At 45.0% G+C, this 24,240-nt stretch overlaps 1 protein-coding gene across 2 annotated transcripts in view; it reads left to right on the top strand.

The window, feature by feature from the left end:
* The first annotated feature begins 4,129 nt into the window (after positions 1-4,129).
* The window catches only part of vstm2b (V-set and transmembrane domain containing 2B), a 34,509-nt gene continuing 14,398 nt past the window's right edge, over positions 4,130-24,240 (top strand). The window contains exons 1-5 of one of the 2 annotated variants that reach the window (XM_070896953.1): positions 4,130-4,906; positions 5,571-5,755; positions 7,785-7,817; positions 8,435-8,801; positions 15,670-15,699. In XM_070896953.1, the coding sequence (XP_070753054.1) occupies positions 4,834-4,906; positions 5,571-5,755; positions 7,785-7,817; positions 8,435-8,801; positions 15,670-15,699 (688 nt within the window). In that variant the 5' untranslated portion in view covers positions 4,130-4,833. The remainder of the gene's footprint in view (positions 4,907-5,570; positions 5,756-7,784; positions 7,818-8,434; positions 8,802-15,669; positions 15,700-24,240) is intronic. The other variant, XM_070896955.1, reaches the window with a different exon arrangement.

Below are 24,240 nucleotides of genomic sequence, written 5' to 3' on the forward strand. Positions count from 1 at the left end.
AGTACCATTTGCTCTCTACCTGAAAACATTATCATCACAGTTCTTTGAGCACCTAGTATCAATAGCAAACATTTCCGAAGCATTCTCAGGTTGAATATAGCAAGTAACTGATGAACAATTAAGAGGTTGTATTTCTGCCCTTCCTCCCATTCCATGCTAAATATGAGCAATGTACCCGAAATGGCCTGCCCTGGGGTATCCATGGAACTTTGAGCTGGCAGGCTACAGTGCCATGTTTTCTGAGCGCCCTTTGTCCTGGGGTGCCAAGCCGCCCAGTGATCTGGACAATTAGGTGGGAGGCTGAAAACACCCTCTCCCACCTCATTTACATGCCTCTGACTGACCTGTACTTATTGCGGTTACAGGTCAAGCTCTACCCTCCTCCAGGAAAGCTGGGGCAGCATCAAAGGATGGAGATTCCACAATATCGGTCTCTACCCCTTTTTCCTGACTTTTGCCTGTGGTACTAGGCATTTTCCAGCGACAAGTGTTAGGAAATTTCTCTTATAATCCCTATCTACTCTTCTCCAACAATGTCCTTGAACCCCAAAAGCGCGATTTAATGCACCAGCAGATTTCAGTTTTCCATTTCCCAGACTGGGTATCCTTATGGCCCCTTGGAGAGAGGCTGTTAATTTAAGGTTCATTTGTGCCAAATTGTGCATAGGTGTGTGCTGTGGACCCAAACCCTATAGAGACTGGGTTGAGACTGCTCAAACTCATAGCACATGGGACTCCTTGCAGATGGGAGGTATGAAGCGAAAAGGAAACACGTTTTGATTCTGTAACGTAACGACTACACCCCCAAACTTCAGTTCTTGTTAATCTTTGTATTAAATGTTGTCAAAATATGTAACACTAGATGTAAGGAATGCTTCAGATTTACCTGCAGTATCATTTGTTATTTCCTCTCCCGGGTTAAACTCCAAAATAGCTACAGTCGTACATCGTGTGGCGAAGCTTGGTTTGTTCGACTGGGGGAGGGGTCGAATGAGATTTGGCCAACTTGGCAGGAAGGGAACCGGACTGGGGAATGTCAACTTACCGAGTCCGAAAGGCCAAGCTGGCAGATGAACAGACTTGCAGGCCGCACCTGGTGACAGAGGTTCCCAGGAGCAAAATAGAGGCAGTGATCCAAAGCCGCATTGGCCAACCTCCAAATGATTGGAGGGGTCATGACCTCCACATTGGCTCCACCCCACTGGATCCGCCACTTGGTATAGCATGAACAAATGCTAACCTCAATTAAAATATTTAAATGCTGGCACTGATTACAGTGGCATCGCTCCATATAATGTAACACATTTAGTCCTGGGAGCTGCCACCTGAAGCCTCCAAGCTACTAGTCAGTGTAAAACCAATGTCAGCATGTCTTCCACCATGACCTTGATGTACTTGATTCCTGGTTCTTTACTCTTTGCTTTCAGAGTACATCTGCTGAATAATATTGTAACCGGTTTGATCCTGGTGATCACAGCTGTCAATGTTTTCATCACATCGTTCTGGTTCAATCCTCCCCACTCCACTCCACAAGAACAGCGCCTCGGTCAAGTTCCCAGCTGCATCAACTGTTGACCATTGTCTGTGCACACGATAACACCGCTTCCGAAAAATAAAGTATAACTGTACAAGCAAACGGCTCCATTGCCCCGTTCTTTTGTTTGACATTCTCTTATATCACAGGTTGACGTGTTCCTTTGACCGCCTCTGTTGGTGGTTCTTCCCAAAGGCGCAGAGAAAAGGCTCCATAACGCTCTTACTGTACACACAACAGACAAAACGGGTTAAAGATGTTTCGCAAGGAATGCCGTCACCTTCGGGAAGGGAAAGCTGTGAGATTATTGCACTTGTCGCTCGACTCAAAGCTCTGGGAACATGAAACGATGTTCACATTAATCATTAAACTGAACCACTCTTAAAGGTCACAGTTAAAAGGGCGCTGATTTACAGTATTTTTGTCTAAAACTGCACTTTGCCGAATTAATTTACAGTTCCCTTTCGAAAGGCTTGCTTTTTAGCTACCTTTGGAATTATTTGTTGAGATGGTCCTTGGGCACATGTCTTGTAGTTTATGATATATGTCAGTATATCAAAGTGCTGCAGATTCTCCCGAGTTCATTCCAGACGCTAAAACTGTGTTTGCGGTTGGTTGGTCAAATGTGTAGATGGTGTGTTTCGAAAAAGCCAATTTATACTCAAAAACAAAAGCAAATAACTGCAGATGCTGGAAATATGAAATCAAAACAGAAAATGCTGGGAAACACTCAGCAGGTCAGGCAGCATCAATCTTCACCATCTTCCAGGTCCGCTGAAAGGTCTTGTCCTGAAAGGTTAACTCTGTTTCTCTCTCCACAGATGCTGCCTGACCTGCTGAATATTTCCAGCACTTTTTGTTTTGATTTTATATTAGCGGATTTATATTCATCTGACTAATTAGTGCGAGTTTTTATATATATATATATCTTCAAATGGCAATGCAGTCTGTGCATCAGCCTATTGCACTTCTCGTGATAATTCAATCGAAGTTCTCTAAAATCATAACCCTCAGGGGATTATCAAAAGATTATACTCTCTCCCATATAAATATAAAAGCTTTACCAGGAATGAAAAAAGCAAACCAGCTTATATTTAGTTGCAGAATTCCCATTGCATTTATAAATCGCATCAATCCACAGGTTAACACTGAACAAACAGGGCTGCTGCCCGCTACCAGCACGGTTCAACATAGCAAGTACACGCGTGCTTGACACACTTTGCTTGAGAAACGCATTTGCCCTGAGCTGACCCGGTATGATTGTACAAAGTGTCTATGCGGGATGGCAGCCAGCAATGCATCAACCGCACAAAGCAAATACACCCGAATGTGAACAAGTCATCGGGGCAAATTGTAGCAAGATTAAGTGGAACAGGAGCTTTTTCCAATTGAACAATCTCTTGCTTTTGCATGAAAAAACTTCTCAATGTCGTTCCAGTAGGATAAGGAAAGTGAAATATTATGAAATGATTGGATAATAATGGACAGCCTGAGCTGGATCGCCGACTCACCCCAAAATAATCAGATATTTCGCTATCCCCTTTTGTTCACGGATCTTACTGTGGTTTAAGACTTATGAAGCAAAGAACTGGGAAATGAGAGAGGCGCCCCACAAATATAGCAGATGGGAGGTTTGTGGAGACGCACAGTACATTATCAATATTTATAACTGGGCACATAACGGACTTTAAGTTTGCATCGTGTACTGTAAAGGAGATGGGACGTGTCTGGTACATACTATTACAGTTTGCTAGTGTGATGTGTAATCGGTTCAGACACACAAAATACAGACCATGGGCAACCAATTATATGCAACACGGTCATGGGGCAAATGACAAGACACGGTGCATTCATTAGAAACATGCTGGTATCGGGACGGCGTGTTTTATATCCGACCACGTTATCCGCAGTCAACTGTATTAAATAATAGATAATGATGGAAATCTCAGCGGGTCAGGCAGCATCTGTGGAGGGAAAGCAGCGTTAACGTTTCGGGTCGATGACCCTTCGTCAGATTTACAGCATGTTCTGTTTTTATTCCAGATTCCAGCATTCGCTTTTGTGTCAACAGTACTAACATCGTTCAAAGAATTTCAGCAGTATCTGGTAACTGGGAAAGAGTTGAGACAGTCTAGTGTGTCACCGGCATGCAGAAATCCAACGTCCTCGCACGCAGACTACACACACACTGTGGATTAGAGAGAATTTCCCCATTCCAGTGGTGTGCTGTTATTATAGCTGCCCCTCAGCACTGCTATCAAAGCCAAAAGTCTGATTGAAATTCGTCCTCTTGCAGCTAAATTCATTTCGGATTTTTTTTAAACCCAGCCAGAGGCACCGGTTTTATTTATTGTCCCCAGGGGCTATCTGATTAGAGAGTCCCTAATGCATTGCAATTCAGGATGCACCTTTGCAAACATATATATATATATATATACGTGACTGAAAGGCATATCATATAGGATGGATGTGGTGCTTGCTCGGGATGGCGCAGCCGACAGAATTCGCAACTCGGGCTGCTTGCGTGAGACGTCAGTGTTATTCATTGGCCCGATAGGTTCAGGAGGGTGTTGATGTTGGAGCCGTTCGAGTGAGTGTGTGTGTGTATTTCCCGCTCCCTGCCTGTTGGTTGGGATTTTCGAGCACCGTGTTTTGTGTTCGTGCTATCTGTGAGCGCGCGCTGCTCCCAGTGCTGCTCCTGCTGCTGCCGTTTAGAGATGCCCAGGAGCCCTCTTCGTCTCTCCTCCCGCTGACCCACAAAGTCAGCGGCAGCAGCAATAACAACAACAACAAAAAAGGAAGATCCGACCCAGCGAGGTGCACATTTCCCACCAGCAGACTGGAGAATACGCGGCTGCATCGGTGAGCTTGTCCCGCGGATCAGAGACTGTTTCACACGGGAATGGGTGCTAGCGAGTGCAGCTCAAGTATCATTGCCCTGCCTGGTCCCTGCAGCCACTTCCCATCTCTGATTCTGGGGAAATAACCTGTGCTTCCGATCACACCTATATTCCGAATATGAATTCAAGCGAGACGTGTTTGTGAGATTGGGAGGCATCTTGGTCAGATACCAGAGGCAGCGTGTTCCCGCCAGGAGTAAATCGAAGGACGGGGGTCCCATCAAGTTGTTGATCGCCTTCTTCGTTTCCAGTCGGACTGCACTGAGTATTGCCCATTTGTAACCTTGGAGAGCGATTATTTGAGACTCTGTTAACTGGGATGGGATTGCCGCACTCCAGAGGACTCGAGATCTGACACTGCCTGGCGCTTGTTCTGCCCAGCACAAGTCTCTCTATGAAATGGAAAATCGCGGGATCGCCAACATTCTCTATTACTTGATGCTAAACGCACCACTTTTGCTGTGTGTAAACGGTGAGTGGTGTTTTGTAATCGATGCAAGCGGCTTATCATTGTGGAGCTCTGTGAGTATCAGTGGCTTTGAGCGGGTCGAGGCCACGGAAACTGCAGTAAATTAGACAAGAAACAACTAAGTGGCCGCGACTTGTAACTAAATGGTGCCAAGTGTTGACTGCATATTTTACAGAATTAGCCATTTCAGTCTCGCTGAGCTGCTAGTGTTGGTGACAGCCTCAAAATACGTCGTCAGTCAACAGTCTCTAGTTTTCGGAGTTGCCCAGTACTGAGTGAGAATGTTAGAATGCTCGTTCATTTTATAATCATTTGATTTTCATTGAAAGTCGCACTTGAAAAAATGGAGCGACTTGGACAGTTGGGCTGCTTCGCATGGGTGTTTTTCATTTTTTTGTTATATAGCATTGTGACTTATTTTAAATGCCAGCAATGAAGAAAACTACTGACGGATGCGCGCCGTTTAACTGGAATTGGGCGAAGTATCAGTAGTGTGTCATACCTGTTGTAGGCGAAGTCAAATGATTACATAGGTAGGAACAGGAGTAACGGGAGTACTTAAACACGGTAGGCTCTCCACGTTTCACTGAAGTCAGGGGTAACTGTCCGAGAAAGACTCATCCTGTATGTTAACCATCGATTTATAATGTTCTCTTCCTTCTGTCAGCCAAATTTCTTGAAGTCCCCCAGGATGTGGCTGCTAAAGAAGGGGACGACATTGAGATGTCTTGTGCGTTCCGAGCCAGCGGGACCACCTCGTATTCCCTGGAGATCCAGTGGTGGTACCTGAGGGAAGTCTCCAGAGAGCTGGCACAGGAGCTGGCACACAGCGCCCAGGGAAGCAGAGCCAAGGTAAGAACAAAGCTGGACAAGGGCAACTTGGACGAGGGCCTCCGGGGCATTTGTGGAATACTGACCGACATTCCTTAACCTAAAGAAATCCTCTGTCTATGTGATAATGCATTTACCGTCAATTATGAGGCGGTGGGGGTGGGGGATGAGAACTCGAATTTGCAGGGAGTCAACAACAGTCAGTGCCACATCTCACAACACTGAAAGAGAAAGTATATGAGGAAGCTTGTGGTAGAGACATTTCTTTAAAAAAAGAAACTAAAATTCAAGGCAAGGACAAGAGAAAAATCCAGCCAACGCTGAAATAAATGCACGAAATATGACAACTATGCAACAGTCCTAATAGAAGGCCACTGTAAGTCAAGGTTTGAACTTTCAAGGAGATACCTGATAGAGAATCTATCTAGAGAAGTAAAAAACCCAATGACGACGAGTCATAGAATCATAGAAATGTACAGCACGGAAGGAGGCCATTTCGGCCCTAATGTCCACGCTGGCCGACAAAGAGCCATCCAGCCTAATGCCACTTTCCAGCTCTTGGTCTGCGAGTGCATATCCAAGTACTCGTTAAATGTGGTGAGGTTTTCTGCCTTTACCATTCTTTCAGGCAATGAGTTCCAAACCCTCACACCCTCTGGGTGAAAATAAATCCCCTCAAATCCCCTCGAAACCTCCTACTAATTACTTTGAATCTATGTCCCCTGGTTGTTGACTCCTCTGCAAAGGGAAATATGTCCTTCCTATCCACTCTATCGAGGCCCCTCATAATTTTATACACCTCAATAAGGTCTCCCCTCAACCACCACTGTCCCAAAGACAAAAACGAGGTCATGTAAATACTAGTAGAGTCAATTTAGGGTTTCTTGTAGAAAATCGAGGCAGATGGGAATTTTCTCGGGTAAATGATGAATAATTCGGGACAGTACTTGTAATAGTTCAAACTCACTGCAGGCGAAAGTTTAGGATACAAACGCCACAATAGACTTACAACTAAACTGAGACTGTAAGGTGTATTGCACAGTCCTGAGGAAGTCAAATGCAGACCGTCTCATACGTGTGAGACAGCAAAGCAGACATTGGAGATGTGAGGAGAGCTGGAGAATGTCAGGGTAGCCCCGACATTGGAGATGTGGGGAGAGCTGGAGAATTTCGAGGTAGCCCCGACATTGGAAATGTGGGCAGAACTGGAGAATATCGAGGTAGCACCGACATTGGAGATGTGGGAGAGCTAGAGAATGTCGGGGTAGCCCCGACAAACGCCAGCACTACAGTGAACTAGCATCAGAATGGAAATCTTAGCTTTGATTGCAGTCTCAATCCTATTGACCGTAGTCATCCTGAAAGAGTCTTGAGGACAGACGAGCTTCCATGTAAGGGAGGCCCACACATGATGCCAGGAACTCAATAAGTCCTTTTCCTTTGGTCAAAGAGACAACGATCAAGCTTGGGGGGAGTTCGGGGACAGGAGTGTTGTGTTGTGGGACGGATCTGTCGCACAGGGTCTTCAATATGATCTCTTTCATTTGTTCCTCTGCGATCGGAAACCTGCCACATGTACAATAGCAGACTCCTGCAGATCTGCGTTAGTCATCCTCACACCGAGCACACAAAGCTGGCTGTGACACTGTAATACATGTAGCATATTATAATTGAACGAATACATGTATGAACACACTGTTACGTGCAATGCAATTGATGGCGTCAGTTAATGGTTTCAGGGCGGATTAGTAATGTTTCAAATGCGCTCTGATTCAGGTGCGTTATTTGCATAATAATTGCTGACGTCTAACTCCAGATGTGGCAAAAACATGGGGTGGAACCGAAATGTGTTTAAATAAAACACTAGTTAAATGCATTATTGATGGCCCAGAGCAATCCACACCATAGAAAAAAAATCAAGACCAAGCAATGACATTCCACTCTTGTTTCTAATAACCTCTTCCCCCTGCTGATATCTGTCAGACAGATTTGTCTTTCAGAGTGGCTTGCTTGTCTGGGGATTCTGATACAATCTCTTTACTTGTTCCAGGTCACATTAAGTAAGGATGCGACCAAAATAAGCGTAAGTGCCATTTTCCTCTACGTGTTGTTAATAAACAAAACCCTACTATGAATCCTTTGAATATGTAGCAACATTTTCCCTAAAAAATTACGTGGAGGCGACCTAGCCACATTAGAGAAGGTCATCCGTAGCTCTGTACTTCCTCCTCGTTGTAATCCGTAAAATGCTTGATTCACGATTTTACAGAATTGCGCTATAAATTCCTGCCGATAGAAATGATAGCGATATACTTAAAACGAGAAAGCTTTCATCCTCAGACACTTATGTTTCTTCAGCCACTATTCCCTAAATTAACTAATTACATGTTTAGCATATTTAAACCCAGTCATTATTTCATCATCATGCTGTTCTGTTATTATTAAAACTATTCCATTACCTCTTTCGTTTTTGTGAAAATCCACACACGTATATTTTTTTTTACAATGTTTCAATTGAATAGTGTTGCCGTTTTAATTGTTATTTACTTTTATTTTCTGTTATTTCCCCACATTCTTCATGTTGACTGGTATTAAGTTCATAGTTTGTATATGTTTCAATTCGATCATTTCCCTGTTAGTGACATTATTGTCTTGTGTCTGGAGCCCCGTGTTCTGATACCGCGCTTTCTCTGTCTGCAGACTGTCCGGGTGATGGGCAATGACATTTCGCATAAGCTGCGGCTCTCGGGTGTTAAGAAGGAGGACGAGGGCATTTATGAATGCAGAGTCATCGACTTTATCGACGACGAAACTCAGGAACACAAAGCCCAGGCCACCTTACGGGTCACAGCCCGCTACAGACCGGACATGCAAGCGGCCGAAGCGGTCTCCCACATTCAGAGTAACGGACCCCGCAGGAGCAGCGTGCGCTCCACCCCGGTGCCCGGCTCCGACAAGCGGCGAGTGGCGGAAGCCGCCCCTGGTGGCGAGGCAGCCTCCTCATCCACCCCCGCCTCTGTCTCTCCACCCCCGGGTAACGCAGCCATTATCGGACAGCACACCTCCGGTAAGTGGAGTCACATCGCCACCATGTGGGGAGTCAGTGCGATGTAGTGCGGTACTATGTGCTAATCTAATCCATTTATTCCCGGCATATAGAAAACCAGTCTCCAAATGGGGTTCCACAGGTTTTACGATGTAGCCTTACATTTCTATAATCTTCCCGTTTAATAATCAGTGCAATATCTCACGAGTCTTGCTACGTTGTCCAGGATCGACCGGAATATGTCTGAGCAGATTGCTGCTGGGTTATTTGAGAAAGACTTGCATTTATGTAACACCTTTCACCTCCTCAGGACTTCCCAATGCCCTTTATACGCAGTGAAGAACTTTTGAAGTATAGTCACGAGTATAATGTATCAAACGTGGTAGCCAATATGTGCACAAACAGCAATGAGATAATGACCAATTAATCTGTTTTACTGCTGTTGGTTGAGGGATAAATATTGGGCAGGACACGGGAGAACTCCCCTGCTCTTCTTCAAAATAGACCGTGGGATATTTTACGTCCATCTGACGGGGTAGACTGGGCCTCGGTTTAACTCTCATCTGAAAGATGGCATCTTTGACAGTGTTGCATTCCCTCAATACTGCACTGAAGTGCTAGCTTAGATTTTGCTCAAGTCTCTGGAGTGAGACTTGAACTCACAACTTCTGATTCAGAGGTGAGAGTGTGAAAATTATGTCAAGGTTAACATCTAATTACTACTTTGTCAATTTGCCATTGCTTAATTTGCATTTAAAAATATGAAACTATAGTTATTACCACCAATAACATGCATAGTTCGCAGTTCTGTGAATCTCTATAATGTTGAACACTGGACATTTAGAAACTCGCAGAAATAATGTCACATTTTTATCATATATATCTGTAGAAAATATCTGCTTATATTGAAAATCCTCCAGGAACCAAAACATAAATAAAAGGAGAGTATTAGAGAAATTAGTTAAGCAAAAGGAGAACAAAGTACAGGGACCCAGTGGGATACATCCAAGGATAGTGAGGAAAATGGGAGAAGAAAAAGTGGAGGCCGAGGAATCATTGGGGAGGGGTTGTTTCCTCACTGTTTTTAGTGCATTAGCAGTGTATAAATGGCGTGATAATTTGTTCAGGCAAGAGTAATCACTTGCTCCACTAGTTTGCAGCCATTAAAACACTATCCCCAAGCTGCATTGCATTATTTGAGCCTCCCTTTGGTCCCATTTTGCATATATCAGACTGATAGCCAGTGGCGTAGCAGCTGAGAATTTTCTGGGTTTGCACTGCCAATGCAATCTTGGTAAGTTAGTTTGAGATTCACTGGTAAGGCTGGCACTTTTTGACCATCCCTAGTGGCCCTGAGAAGGTGATGAACCGCTGCAGTCCATGTGGTGAAGGTGCTCCCACAATGCTGTTAGGCATATTTGTAGCAGTTTGATAGAACTGACTAACTTGCTAAGCTGCTTTAGAGTCAATCACAGTGGTGTGGGGCTGAAGTAACATAAAGCCCAGACTAAGCAAGGAGGGCAAGTTTCCTTCCCTAAAGGACATTATTGAACCAGTTGGATTTTCACGACAATCCAATAACTTTGTGGTCACTTTTACTGATACAAGCTTCTAATTTCCAGATTTAAAAAAAAACTGAAATCAAATTCTTATACTGGTGGGATTTAACCTCACCATTCTCTAGATTATTAGACCAACTCTCTGGATTACAGGTCCAGTAACATAATCACTACACTACCGTACAGTTTTGGTCTCCGTATTTAAGGAAGGATATATTTGCATTGAAGGCTGTTCAGAGAAGGTTCACTAGGTTGATTCCGGAGATGGGGGGGTTGACTTATGAAGATAGGTTGAGTGGGTTGGGTCTATACTCATTGGAGTTCAGAAGAATGAGAGGAGATCTTATCAAAACATAAGATAATGAGGGGTTTCGACAAGGTAGATGCAGAGAGGATACTCATATGGGAAACTAAGACTAGGGGGCATAGACTCAGAATAAGGGGCCATCCATTTAAAACTGACATGAGGATAATTTTCTTCTCTCAGAGGGTTTTAAATCTATGGAATTTTCTGCCCCAGGGTCATTGAATATATTTAAGGCAGAGATAGACAGATTTTTAACTAAAAAGGAATAAAGGGTTATGGGGAAACATAGAAACATAGAAAATAGGTGCAGGAGCGGGCAGTGAGGTAGACCTGAGTCCATGATCAGATCAGTCATGATCTTATTAAATGGCAGAGCAAACTTTAGGGGCCAAATGGCCTACTCCTGCTCCTAGTTCTTATGTTCATATACCTAGTTAAGTAATGCACCAGTTGCCAGGATCACCTAACCACAGCAGAAGTGAGGAGTTAGTGAGTTTTGATTTTTACAGCTGGGAAATGTTTTTTACAGGTTTTTTTGGGGGGGGGTGCGCGGGGGGATACCTGCACTTGCTTCTGACAGGGTCGGCCCTCTGGCATATTTTTGGACTCCACTTCTCTCAGTGAGGGCTTCTCCTGAGCAGGTATGGCATTCTTTATTGGCATATCATTGCATGCCATTATCATGGAGGAGGAGGAGGAGGAGGAGGAGCAGCAGCAGCACAGGGTGTTTCTAAGGAGAGACGAGCACCATTTCAGGAAATTACAGCACACCAGGTATTCCCTCCACCTCCCCCCCCCTCCCCAACACCACCACACCCATAGTATATACAGGCAACAAAGGTATTACAAGAGCCTATCTGCTGAATTGTGCATAAGTTGAGTGCATTTCAACAAAGAAGCAACAGGGCACCTCTTTCTGCTTCATGAAGACCTCAAGCCATTCTCATTTGCCTGCCTGGCTATATAGTTGACCACCATCCTTCAACTTCTTCGGCACAGGATCATTGCAGGATTCAAAGAGGATCTATCAGCCAGTGTGCAGTGCAGGCATGGATTTGTCAAGTCACTGGCACCCTTTACAGGAGAGCAGGCCAATTCATCACCTTTGATAATACTACAAGACAGCAGTGAGAGTGGGCCATACAGTTTTTTGGGATCGCTGGCTTCCTCAAAATACAGGGTCGAATCGATGGTAGCTACATTGCTTTGAGAGTGCCTACAGAGCACCCACAATATAAAGAGGAAGAGCTTCCACTCCCTCAGTGTCCAAATCGCATAGGACAACAATCAGATGATCCTGCATGCCAATGCTTGATTTGCAGGAAGTTGTCCTGATGCCTTCATCCTTCATAATTCAACCCTACCTGACCTCTTTAGAGAAAAGAATCAAATCAAGCGATAGCTTCTCGATGACAACATCTACCCTCTTCTCCCATGGCTAATGACCCCAATAAGAGTGACCCGAATGGCAGCAATGGAGAGGACCATCAGGGTAGTGAAAGCAGGATTTTTGCTGCCTGGATATGTCATGAGGGGCACTGCAGTATGCTCCAAATTGGGTGTCAAAAATAGTTGTAGCTTGCTGTGCCATTCACAGCTTTGCACTTCAGGAAGGGCTGGACTTTGACATGGATGATGAGGAGGCCCTTGCTCAGTTGGAACCAGAACTACATGGAGCAATGCATCACGATGGCCAGTACTCACGAATCCTCAGTGACTGTTGCAATGAGCTTGGCAAACAGATCATCTTTGAAGTCTTCTCTGTTGTGTGGCATAGTCCACCTTTGACACTACAGCCTGATCTCCTTCTCCCACAGGTACAAAGAGAGGCATTCTCTCAATCCACTACCCATCCCACCACATGACAGCACATCATGCCTTTTTGCCCTTACCATGCCAGTAATAATCATCAGAGTGAATAAGTCAGCACTAAATAAATGCATCCTTTCCTGCATGACTAACCTCCATGAATAACAAAGCACATGTCAATGTAAAGACTATTTTAATACAATAGCTGAAAATACACACAATTGCCCTACTCTTTCCTAACACCCTAGGTCCCTACTAGTGCTCTTTCTAAGCGCTATCTCAGAGCCAGGATCTTGGGTGGTGGTTGGCTCCTCATTCTGTACATGCGACTGAGGTGGCCCTTGTCAATGACTCTTGCGTAGCTTGGTGTCGCCTCCCATGTTCCTTGGAACAGAGGGGGCTGAGCGGAGGCCTCATTGAAGTGTATAAAATTATGAGTGGCCTAGATATAGTGGATAGAAAGGGCCTATTTCCTTTAGCAGAGGGGTCAATAACCAGGGCACATAAATTTAAAGTAATTGGGAGAAGGTTTAGAGGGGATTTGAGGGGAAATTTCTTCATCCAGAGGGGGTCTGGAACTTACTGCCTGAAAGGGTGGTAGAGGCAGAAACCCTCACCACATTTAAAAAGTACTTGGATATGCACTTGAAGTGCCGTGACCTGCAGAGCTACCGACCTAAAGATGGAAAGTTGGATTAGGCTGGATAGCCTCGTGTTGGCCGGCACAGACACGGTGGGCCGAAATGGCCTCCTTCTGTGTTGTAAATTTCTATGATTCTATGATTCACTCTAACTTGTTTTTTTTTTCAAACCTCACACTGCCCATTCTCCACAGGTGCTGCCTGACCCACTGAGATTTCCAGCATTCTCTGTTTTTATTCCAGATTCCAGCATCCGCAGTATTTTGCTTTTGTACCACTCATTTACATGACAGTCTCAATCTGCAGCTCTCTCCATATTGCCCATGCCTTCCCTGTTCCCTTTTTTTTGCTTGTTACAATATTATTCTGGATGAGGAAGCCATTCAGCAACATCCTCATAAATCTCCTCTGTACCCTCTCCAGTGCAATCACAACTTTCCTGTAATGCGGTGACCAGAATTGCATGCAGTATTCTAGCTGTGGCCTAACTAGTGTTTTGTCAATCTGCCCATGCTCCAATTGGAGTGGCGTGGGCAGATTGACAATCATAGAATCATGGAAATTTACAGCACAGAAGGAGGCCATGGCCAGCCAACAAGAGGCTATCCAGCCTAATGCACATGCTGCTCCCTGGAGTAGTATGCCGTCATGATGTTCCTTCTGCTCCCCGGCCTGCTCCGTGGTGCTCGCAGGCCAGGGGCCGCGCAGACGGAGCAGGAGAGCAATGGCAGCGAAGAGGGCGACTGGATTGGACGTCACCAAGATCCAGGTCACTGATTGGAGCGTGGGCAGGTACAGCAGGAGTGGCGAGGTCGGGGTAAAGGACCAGCGAGAGATTGTAGAGGGACGTGATCTTGGCCCAGGAGAGGCGTGAGTTCGGGGCCCAGAAGAGGCGTGGGCCCGGGGTAGCACAGCCAAGCCCACACTGCGATATGTGTGTGCACTAGGTCTGTGCAACAGAGCTGGTCTTCAGTTGTCTTGGATAACCCTTGTCACTGGACCAAGACCTTGCTCTGTCAAGCCCATGTGGTGGCTGGTGTGCAATGGCCACCACACGTTAAAAAAATCCACACACAGGCATCTTCCACCCTTCAAGATTTAGTTCTGGACCTGGAATATTAGGTCCTTCATTGAAACACCTGTGAACATTTTGGCGTGAAAACAAGTCGTCCTCGACTCGAGGGACCGCCTATGATGATGACTTAATGCTTCTCCTCTAAGGGGGTGAAATATGTAAAGTTGGGGAAGCCCCCTCTGGTGCTCTACCTGTGGCGGGCTTCATGCGTCAACTGGTCCTGCAAGAAGATAGAGTAAATGAGGGTAAAGCTCAGCAGTTAAGGAGTCTATGAAAAGTGGCATGGGAGAGGTGGCATAAGGAATGTGGGGATCTGAGGCTGTTAATGTGGAGCTTGTTTGTTTAAGTAATTATTGCAATGGGAACTGGGGTAGCCATAGTGCAATATGCCAAGTTAGAGCCCTCCCAAATGTTTGGAGATAACTGGTAACTTAAAGCTCTGATACAGAAGGCTTTTTTGTAAAGATTAACATGAATAAAAGAAACACGCTGTAAATTGAGGTGCTTTTGTATTTATTCATGTTTAGTTTGGATCTGGCAAGGCCATCGCCCATGTTCTGATTCCTCTAGTGTACATCGCCAAATCGATTCCCTTATCTTGGCAGCAGAATCATAGACCTACATTTCTGCCCTCGGGATAAGCAAGCTGGTTTTGCAATGTAAATGCTGCGCTTGTGCCATCCAAACTAAACAAGCAAGAATGCAGAAACATCTTCAGATAAACAGAGCTTGCTGTGGTTTTGAAAAAAAAAACTTGTTGTCAAGGCAATATTCGCCCTAATCCTTTCGAGGTTGAGGTAACCCCAGAGCAGCTTTTATGCAAAAATTAACCATTTTCACTGGAAATCATGTAGTGCTTGTTTTATGTAGCTGATACAAAAATGATACAGTGGGTTAGTGCATTGTCTTTTCACCTGGAACCTGGATTTGAATCCAGCCCAAGCTGATGGCATGACAGTCTTCTCTCTCTGCCAACTATAATAGCTCCCAGTAATATTATTTTATGAAGGTTATCGACCCACAGCACAAAACTGTCCATAAACCAGCACTAATTGGCAATCACACTCAAAAAGGCCACAATGATGACCAGTGCGAGAAATTGAAAAGTGCTGGTGCAGTAGGACTTCTCTTCTGGCTAGGATTAAGGAAAACAGTTGAGCTAAAGTAGATGGAGCTTTACTCTGTCTCTGACAATGTTCTATCTGACCTCTGTGTGCTTGATACATATTTGCTTATATGAAAAATATAACGATGTTCCATTAACTCCCTCCTGTGCCTCCGCCCCCGCCCCCCCCCCTCCGCCCCAGTCTGACCTTTATGAGAACAAAACTCGCTAAAAAGATTAAGGAAGAGCACTTGCATTTTTCAAAATTGCTGTACTCAAAATGGACAGTATTGAGTACCAGAGCCTCAAGAGGAAGAAGAACAGTGCAATTCTGAGACAGACTGAGAACACAACAGTTGCCTAAACATTGTCATGTATTTGCTTTTCATACAGGTGGGAAACCAACACAGACACTAACTTCAGGTAAGGCAAATAATAAAAGACTGTTTGACTTCTTTGAAAATAACATTGCCCGAGTTTAAATCTTTATGTTTGCCTCAACTAAAGTCATTACGTACTTTCCCTTTATTTCCTTGTTATGGTGTTTGTGTAGCCAAAAGTTACTGGCTGAGCCTCACATTTTCAATAAAGGTGATGTGAGCTAATTTAGTCCTACAGGACATCAGTATGTAGGCACATGTGAATGTATATATGTGTTTTTGTCTGTGACTGTTATAAAGCCAATTCATTTTCAGTCATTAAAATATTATGGGCCTGAAATTGATGCACTCACCGCCCATTACCGCCTTTTCTTTTGCACCTTTTCGGAGACCTTCACATCCTTCCTAAAATGCAGTGCGCAGAATTAGATACAATACTCCAGTTGGGGTCGAACCAGTAGTTTATACAGGTTCATCATAATTTCCACACTTTTGTACTCTATACCTCTACTTATGAAGCCCGGGATCCCATAAAACTTTTTAAACTGCTTTCTCAACCTGCCCTGTCACCTTCAATGATTTATGCACACATACCCCCAAGTCTCTCTGTTCATGCACTCTCTTTAGGATTGTACCATTTAGTTTATATGTCTTCTCCTTGTTCTTTCTACCAAATGTATCAATTCATACTTTTCTGCATTAAACTTCATCTGCCACGTGTTCGCCCATTTCAACGGTCTGTCTGAGGGCCCAACATTGATGCACTCACTGCCCACTGCCGCCCACTGCCTCCTCGGCTTCCGCCCAGTGCCAGTTTCAATCTGGTCTGGAGCGGGCGGGAGAGGAGAGCTGCCGGGAACCGCCCGCTGATGTCAGCGGATGGCCGAGTGGCGTTAGTGGACTCCCGCCCGCCAAGATGCCAGATTGGTGCGGGCGGGAGTCGGCGCCAGAACGGGGGTGGACCGCTGCGAGGAGACTGGTCTGTTCCCGACGGTAGGTATGAAGAGCTGAAAAAAAAAGGCGAGTAAACATTTTTTTTTCTCAACAGGGACTTACCTGTATGGGGTCCCCTGAAGATGTTCCGATGTTTTTTTGTTTTTTTTGATGCTTTCTCTTTGCTGGTCTTCGACCCTCTGTGGGCCCGACTCCATCCTTGGCGGCACTTGGGCGGCAAGCCCCTTTGCCGCCAAGATTGGGATCTCCCGCCGGCTGCCGCCCAGATTGGCGGGGTAAGTCCCTCATTTGCCGCCCGACGCCCTTTGAAGGACCTTTTTGATGAAAACCTCACCCAAAGTGCCGTCAGGTACCTCGGTGGCCATTGGCGGTCCTTTGGGCGGCACTTGGGCGGGTGGGGGCATTCACCAAATTCGGGCCCTATGTCTTTTTACATTTAAAACATTGTATTCATCTCAAAAGAGATCCTTTTTTATTTTCTCACCTTTGTCTACTTTCTAAGCACTCTTCCACTGTGTCCCCATTGTCACACTTTCACCTTCAGAAAAATAGGATGTTCTAGATTGGAGAATCAGAGCCATATCTCTTCTACATAAAAAGGTGCAATGCTTGCCATTTCGTGATCCACCTAAGAGCTGTCCAAAGCTCAGTCACACAAGTTAAGAACATCGAATCTCAGTACTGAGATTCATACACATGACGCTCAGAGTTGGGAATCCAATGTTCTTCCCTTCATGTCCTACCTGGTTAGCTATAAAGACATTTTATAAATAGAGGATATATTATGATCAGGGCCACTGGTTTACAGTGACTGAATGTCAAATTCTGTTCTGTTTATATTGGCATTCCTGGATTTTTTTACTGCTTTTTTGTGAGTTTCTCAATGTGTGAAAATGGAAAATTCATTGTATTGTTTATTAAAGTCAAAGGGTTGCTATTTCCTCGAACTGGTTTATGATAACGAAGTCACATTCCATTTTTTATTTGAGATTTTTGGATTGTTATTAGTGTTCTGGGGATCATATGCCATAATTTTTCCACAAAAGCAAAATAAAAGATTTAAAAGACTTACATTTATATAGCGCTTTTCACAACCTCAGAACGTCCCAAAGTGCTTTACAGCCAACAAAGTACTTTTGATTTGTAGTCCCTATTGTAATATAGAAAAATATATGTGGCTTTGGTCACGATAAACTGTGAAACACTTTTTATTTTGACTCTGAACCAACACCTCAAAATTAATGAATTTACAAGTGAATTATGGTCAGCCTCACAATTGGGAATAAAATGGTGTTTCAGAAGTGGCCATGACATTCTCTTTCTGATAATTCTTTGAACATATATAGGGGTAAATCTTCATCCTTCAACTTTGCCACTGAGATTTCCACTTTGAGAAAAGATGAAAATTTACCCCTTAAATTATATATCCTGACTGGGAGCGATCTAACACATTTGTCATGCAGGGTGTATTGATGCCCTTCACCATCCTGGGTCACCCCGACCTGCGAGAGAACACCTCCGCAGGTCGGGGCTTCAAAAAGAGCTGGAGCGGCGAGCCCTTCATCATCGGGGGCCACCCCGACCTGTGTGAGAACATCTCCGCACGTCGGGGCTTCAAAAACAGCTGGAGCATGCCACTGCAGCTCCCAGCGCGAGCTGACACAAATGTGCAACGGCTTCGAGGTAGGCAATTGGGTGACATCATGTGGACCCAGGTCACCGTTTGGAGCGTGGGAAGGAACATCGGCTGGGCCCTGGTACAGCAGAGGAGTGGGAAGGTTTTGGCGTACTTGCAACGAATGATCGGGGTGGAGGACCGATGAGGGATCATGGCTGAGATTTGCTGGGTGATCGCGGTGGAGGTTCTGCGAGTGTTTTTGTGGCAGAGGAACGGTAAGGGATCGTGGTGGAGATGCAGCGAATGTTTGTGGCGGAGGAGCGGCAAGAAATCGTGACGGAGATGCGGCGAAAGAGGGTACGGGGCGAAGAAGAGCCGAGGGCCCAGGGGCAGCACGGGCCAGCCCACACTGCGATATGTGCGCACACTAGGTCCGTGCAGCAGAGCAGGTCTCCAGTCATCCTGGTTAACCCTTGTCACTGGGGCCAGTACCTTTAGAGTGGAGGCGGGAATGTCCGGAGGACCACTAGATGGCCTTGGGATGGAATGGCTTCTGGAGCGTTGCGTGCAGGTTCCTCGAAGTTCGCGCTCTCATCCGTGGAGAACAGACCCAGCAGATTGATGGGCGAGAATCGGAGCTCCTCAGCACCAGATGTAGTAGGATCGTCCACCGACTCCTGCCCCACGCCCCCACCTTCTGGCCTCTGTGGTCTTGCCTTGGGACGTGCTGCTGACTGAGCTTCAAAACACAAATGAGGTTATTAGAGGAGAAGTGGGTGCTAGGGTGACAAGGTGAGTCCAGCGCTACACACATCATATGCATGACAAAAGCATCACCGCTATCAAAATCATCACAGACATCACATTTCATAACCATCAACACATTTGCATTGCAATGATTTTCATTAGGCCATCATTATTTATATGACAATTTTAGAAATCATCTATCATATATGATTGTTCAGCTATGAGTGGGTGTGTCATCTATTGATTTTACATCACACAATGGTGTAAACTTTACTCATGTGAAATCACTTCAGGGTCTGCAGATGTGTCCGTGGCTGTCCGGGTGTGCTTCCCCATGAGTGCGAACACTCGCTCCTCCATGTCAGTGGTGTCGCTGGGGACTGGTGGCTCCCCACCTGTTCGCCTCTGCATGGAGCTCATCATCGATAGCTTCTTTTGTAAAAGGTGACAGGACGACATGGCATGAGATCATTGCATGATATCATTGCTAGGTACTGTCACAGACACTGATACAATACATAACTGACAGATGTAATCATGATTATTATGATAATTATCATTCTTTACCTAAAGATGTACACCGTGACCACAGACTTTGAGTAAAACATTCTCGGTAAAAGTGAAAGACCTTACTTCTGATGATAGTCACTCATTACTGTTACAAATCAAATTATATAAATACATAAGTACATGTAAATCAATGTAATACTTACTCTTGCGGATCCCACAAGGTCATTCCATTGTTTGTGGCATTGGTGCATTGGTTGCCCTCACGCACCTCGTTGGTCGCCGACGAGACCACCTCTGCTATCTCGGTCCATATCTTCTGGTATGCATTTGGGGTGGGCTTCCCATGCCCTCTCTGTGTGAAATCACTCCAGCGTAACTCGACCTCCTACAGGAGGGAGGCATTTGCCTCGTCCAAGAACCTCCTGGCTCTTTTGCACCCTCCATTGTGCTCCTCTCCCACCTCACTGCTCTCTCCAGCGTCAGTCTCCACAGCTTGCTGTGATGCCTCCTCCTCTCACTCCATTTTAGGGCAAATTCAGTCAAACATGTGGCTGGTAACTGCTACTTTTTGTTTGCCTACTTGCTGTGAAGCTCTAAAGTCTCCCTCCTTCCTCCCAAAGCAGCCACACCACACCCAGACATGCCTTCAGTCCCTCGGAGCTCCGGCTCTCCCTGTGTTCTCTTCTGCGCATGTCATGATGACCCTTGACCTCCAGAATCGCGAGAATTGAGCGTTGCCATGCTGTTGCTAAGGACAGCTACACTTTACGGCAGAAGGTCAAAAAAATTTAACGCTACCGCCCATTTTATATCACTCGCGGTAACGCCCATTTTCAAAAGTGGAAACTAGGTGCTTTGTGAATGGGTGAGAGGCCGGCGATCTGTAAACCCTTTTTTAATTGCCCACGCCAGAAATGGGCGATAACCACAAAAGTGGAGGTTCTAGCCCTATGTATCTTAGGTTATCAAACTCAGCGGTCCTGTGAAGCACTTTAGGACATTTTATTAAGTTGAAGGTGCTATATAAATACAAGTAGTTGTTATCCTAAACTGACTCACTTACAAGGATTTGTTTTGAAGTGTGTATAGTCACTATTGCTTTGTGGGTGCACAGCAAGATCCCATTCAATGAGATGAATGACTAGTTAATCTATTTTTATTTGTGTTGGTTGAGGAAAGTATATTGTCCAGAACGCTGAGTGAATTTCTTATTCTTTATTTTTCAACTGGTAACATGAGATCTTTAACACTTCAATGTTGCCTCTCAGCAGAGGGACAGCAATCCAAACCATAACCTCTGGCTCAAAGGTCAGCATTCAGAGTGCCACCGACTGAGCCAAGCTGCCATGAGCTGAGAGAACATATTCATTATTCATACTCCTGCAGGCAGTCAATTCTAGGCTGGTGCTTTGATTTGAAAAGAAGTATTAAGAGCAATTGCATTGTTAGTCATCAACAAATGAGTATAGTGCACTCTCCAGCAAGTTCAATTCTGGAATTGGGAAGAAAATCCTTGCCTAAGGACCAAATTATCATGCTATACTTTAAACACCTTTCCCTCTCTGTGTCTCTTGCTCTGTTTGACATTTCAACATTAAAATTGTTGGAAACTGCATTGTAAACAACATTAGTCAAATGCACAGACCCACTTGTAAAACATTTATTTTATCCTGTATTCTCTGAATAGTCTTTTTTTATTTTCATCTTAATATAGAAATGCTGGTTGAGTTCAACCACAAATTGCTCTTGTGCTAATGGAAATATTCCTTTAGAATCATACCTACTGCTAACTTTTTAAAATGTCAAACATGGCGACCTTTAAATGTAGCTAAATTTTGTGTTGTCTGCTAATGTTAGGTTAATATTGGAGCCACTGAGAAATACTTATTTTAATTCGGCAGCTGCAAATTCAATACTTTCCTGATTCATTCATTGCAACAAAACATTCTGTCATATTTGGAACAACATCCCATCATACGCAGATTGATGATAATTTTATTCGTTCTTGGATCAATATTAATTCCATAAAATGGAGCCATTGCACAATTTAATTCTACAAAAATCATTCACTGTAACCTCTTCCACCTACAAGTTTTTAACCAATATTTCCAAAGAATGCTGCACAGGCAATTAGTTACAATTCTGACCAAACACACAAGGTACTGTCATTTTATAGAACATCAGACCGATAAATAGAAGGAAATAGAAATCTGTTTTGTTACTACATCTTTGATAATAAATGGTTACAAGTGAATTTCAAGGTAGTTACATGGGTGAGAGATTCTGATGGCATCATGAATCACAAGAGCATATCTCAAGCAATTTATGCCATGAAACTGGGATTTGTGTAGCCCCTTTGAACTTGCTCCATGGCATTTGTTGTTTTATATAAAAATTGATATAGATCAGTAACTTTACCCACAAACTTACTACTTTTTATTTACAGAGATGATTTGCACCCATTCTGTTCAACAGACATTGGGGTTATTTCTGTCTGACTGGATGCAAGACCCTGCCACATGGAAAAGTCAATCTTGATCGGCACCTGGGTTTTCCCTGTTGCTTAATATGATTTATGGATTCAAGAATTTAAATTCACCCTTTTGTTGGAATTAACTAGGGTTCCAACGTCAGTGAAGGTAAGTAGAAAAAAGGGGCTGGATTTTGATGTTCAGACGTGTTGGGAGCAGGGGGACCCGATAGCGTGTGGGAAACCCGGAAGTATGTTAAGCGCACCTGTCAGTGTCTTTTTAATGCAGCCACTTCATTATAATTTTATTTCCGGGTTTCCCATCCAATCAGCGGCAGCGCGTGTGATGATGACCCGCATGACACGATCTCAACTCCAGTATATAAAGGGACAATCCAATCATGCAAGTTGAAGGAGTTGGATTTGGGAAGAAGAGAAAAGGAAGTGTTCCAATGGAAGGTTAAAGGCTGCACCCCGCTTCACGGACACCTCCCTGGATGTGTTGCTGGGAGCTGTGAGACGTAGAAGGGAGATACTATTCCCTCGCAATGGGAGGAAGAAGCCTGCTGGGGAAACCAAGAAGGCATGGTTGGAGGTGGCAGAAGAGCAGATTGCCACATGCCTGGATCCATTGCAAGAAGCGGTTTAATGACCTAACCAGGATAGGAAAGCTGAGAGCAGTGGCCCATTCATCTACATCCTCATGTGAGTATCACCCCAACCTCCTCACTCTGCCTTCTCAGCCTACAGTAGCACATCACTCCTTACATCCAGTTATCTTGTAGGTGCTCCCATACCTCTCTGCCTCTGCACCTCCTGACATCTTCATCCATCCATTCACCACTGCCATTTACTCTCATCCTTATCCAATGTTATGTCTCTCCCTCATAGTCACCCTCAACAAGTACTCTCCATCCACCTGATGAACACATGACATTACTCTCACTCATAGGTCTCTTCTTTCACTCCATGCAGGAGAAGAGAGCAGAGAATACCAGGGAGAGTTGGAGAACCAGAGTTAGCTCTCCACAGATCTCACAACTCCCAAGAACAGTGGAGGAGGCACTGGTGACCAGCGAAGTCTCGGCATGCCAGGCTGTTGGAGATGGGGGCGTCCCAGCTACCTGGTGACAGAATTAAATATCAGAAATCCACATGGCATACAACACTCAGACATGTTGATGTGGTGTCAACAGCGAGTGAAATATGATCATGCTCACAATGATAACTTCAAATATTCTTACATTGATTGTGCTTATTGATGTATTTTATCTCCCACAGGGCCCTCACATGTGCAGCAGGAGTTGGTGGAGGTCGCCCATTATGACTCCTCAGAGGAGCTCAATCCCTCTGAGGGTGCACCATCACAGGACTCGTGCAGACCATGCACCAGCTCAGATACTCATACTTTGGTGGGACCAGTAAGAGAGATACTTGGGTTCTCACCTGGTGACTCGCACTTCACAACTCAGCAAGAGCGGATGGTGGAGTCAGGGACAACAGCGGAGAGTCCGTGTCGGAGGGCACAGGCCTCCAAGCTCTGCTCAGCTGACCGCAGATGCTGTATCCCGGGGCCCGTCGATGAGGAAGATAATCATTGAGCAGCAGCAGAGAATGTGCAATGTACTGACAGGCATTCCAAGCACACTGTCCACGATTGCAGAGAGATTGGAGCAGTCTGCCTCGAACATGAGTGGGTTCCTGTTGCAGGCCATCGTGATGATGTCTTCTTCCATGGATAGAGTGACCAACTGCATAGAGTATCAAATGCAGCAATCATATGAGTGCATACAGGCCTTCAGCAATGACTTGCAGACTCCGGGTGCTGCCTTAAATAGGATGAACAGTACCTTAGCCTTGGCCATTAAGCATCCCACTGATCTGCAGCAAAGTGTTCTCCAGCACAGTGGTTGCAATGGTGTGGCTGGGCAATGAAAGGGATGATGGCGAAAGGGGACATGAAAGTTGGGTCTCTGCTCAAAGCGCTTTTGCTTCTCACCCGTTGCCACTCCCCACCCCCCAGTTAGTACCTGACAAGCTACCTCATGTCCCAATAGCGGAGTTTGCCCCTACATTGGTGATGGAGCAGTCTTTGTTGGGGCCTTCACAGGCTCCAAAACCCAGAGGGTGTCAGCCAAGAGCAACTCAACAGTCAGCAAGGATTTGAGCAGCCTGCACCGACCTCTGCTCAAGCCACAGAGATTGCACCAGATCGAAGCACTAGGAAAAGGAAGAGTATTTGTTGTTGCACAAGGATATGTACATGGCTGTCTTACACATTTTGT

This window comes from Pristiophorus japonicus, chromosome 13 (assembly GCF_044704955.1).
Source record: "Pristiophorus japonicus isolate sPriJap1 chromosome 13, sPriJap1.hap1, whole genome shotgun sequence".
Classification (NCBI taxonomy): Eukaryota; Metazoa; Chordata; class Chondrichthyes; family Pristiophoridae; genus Pristiophorus; species Pristiophorus japonicus.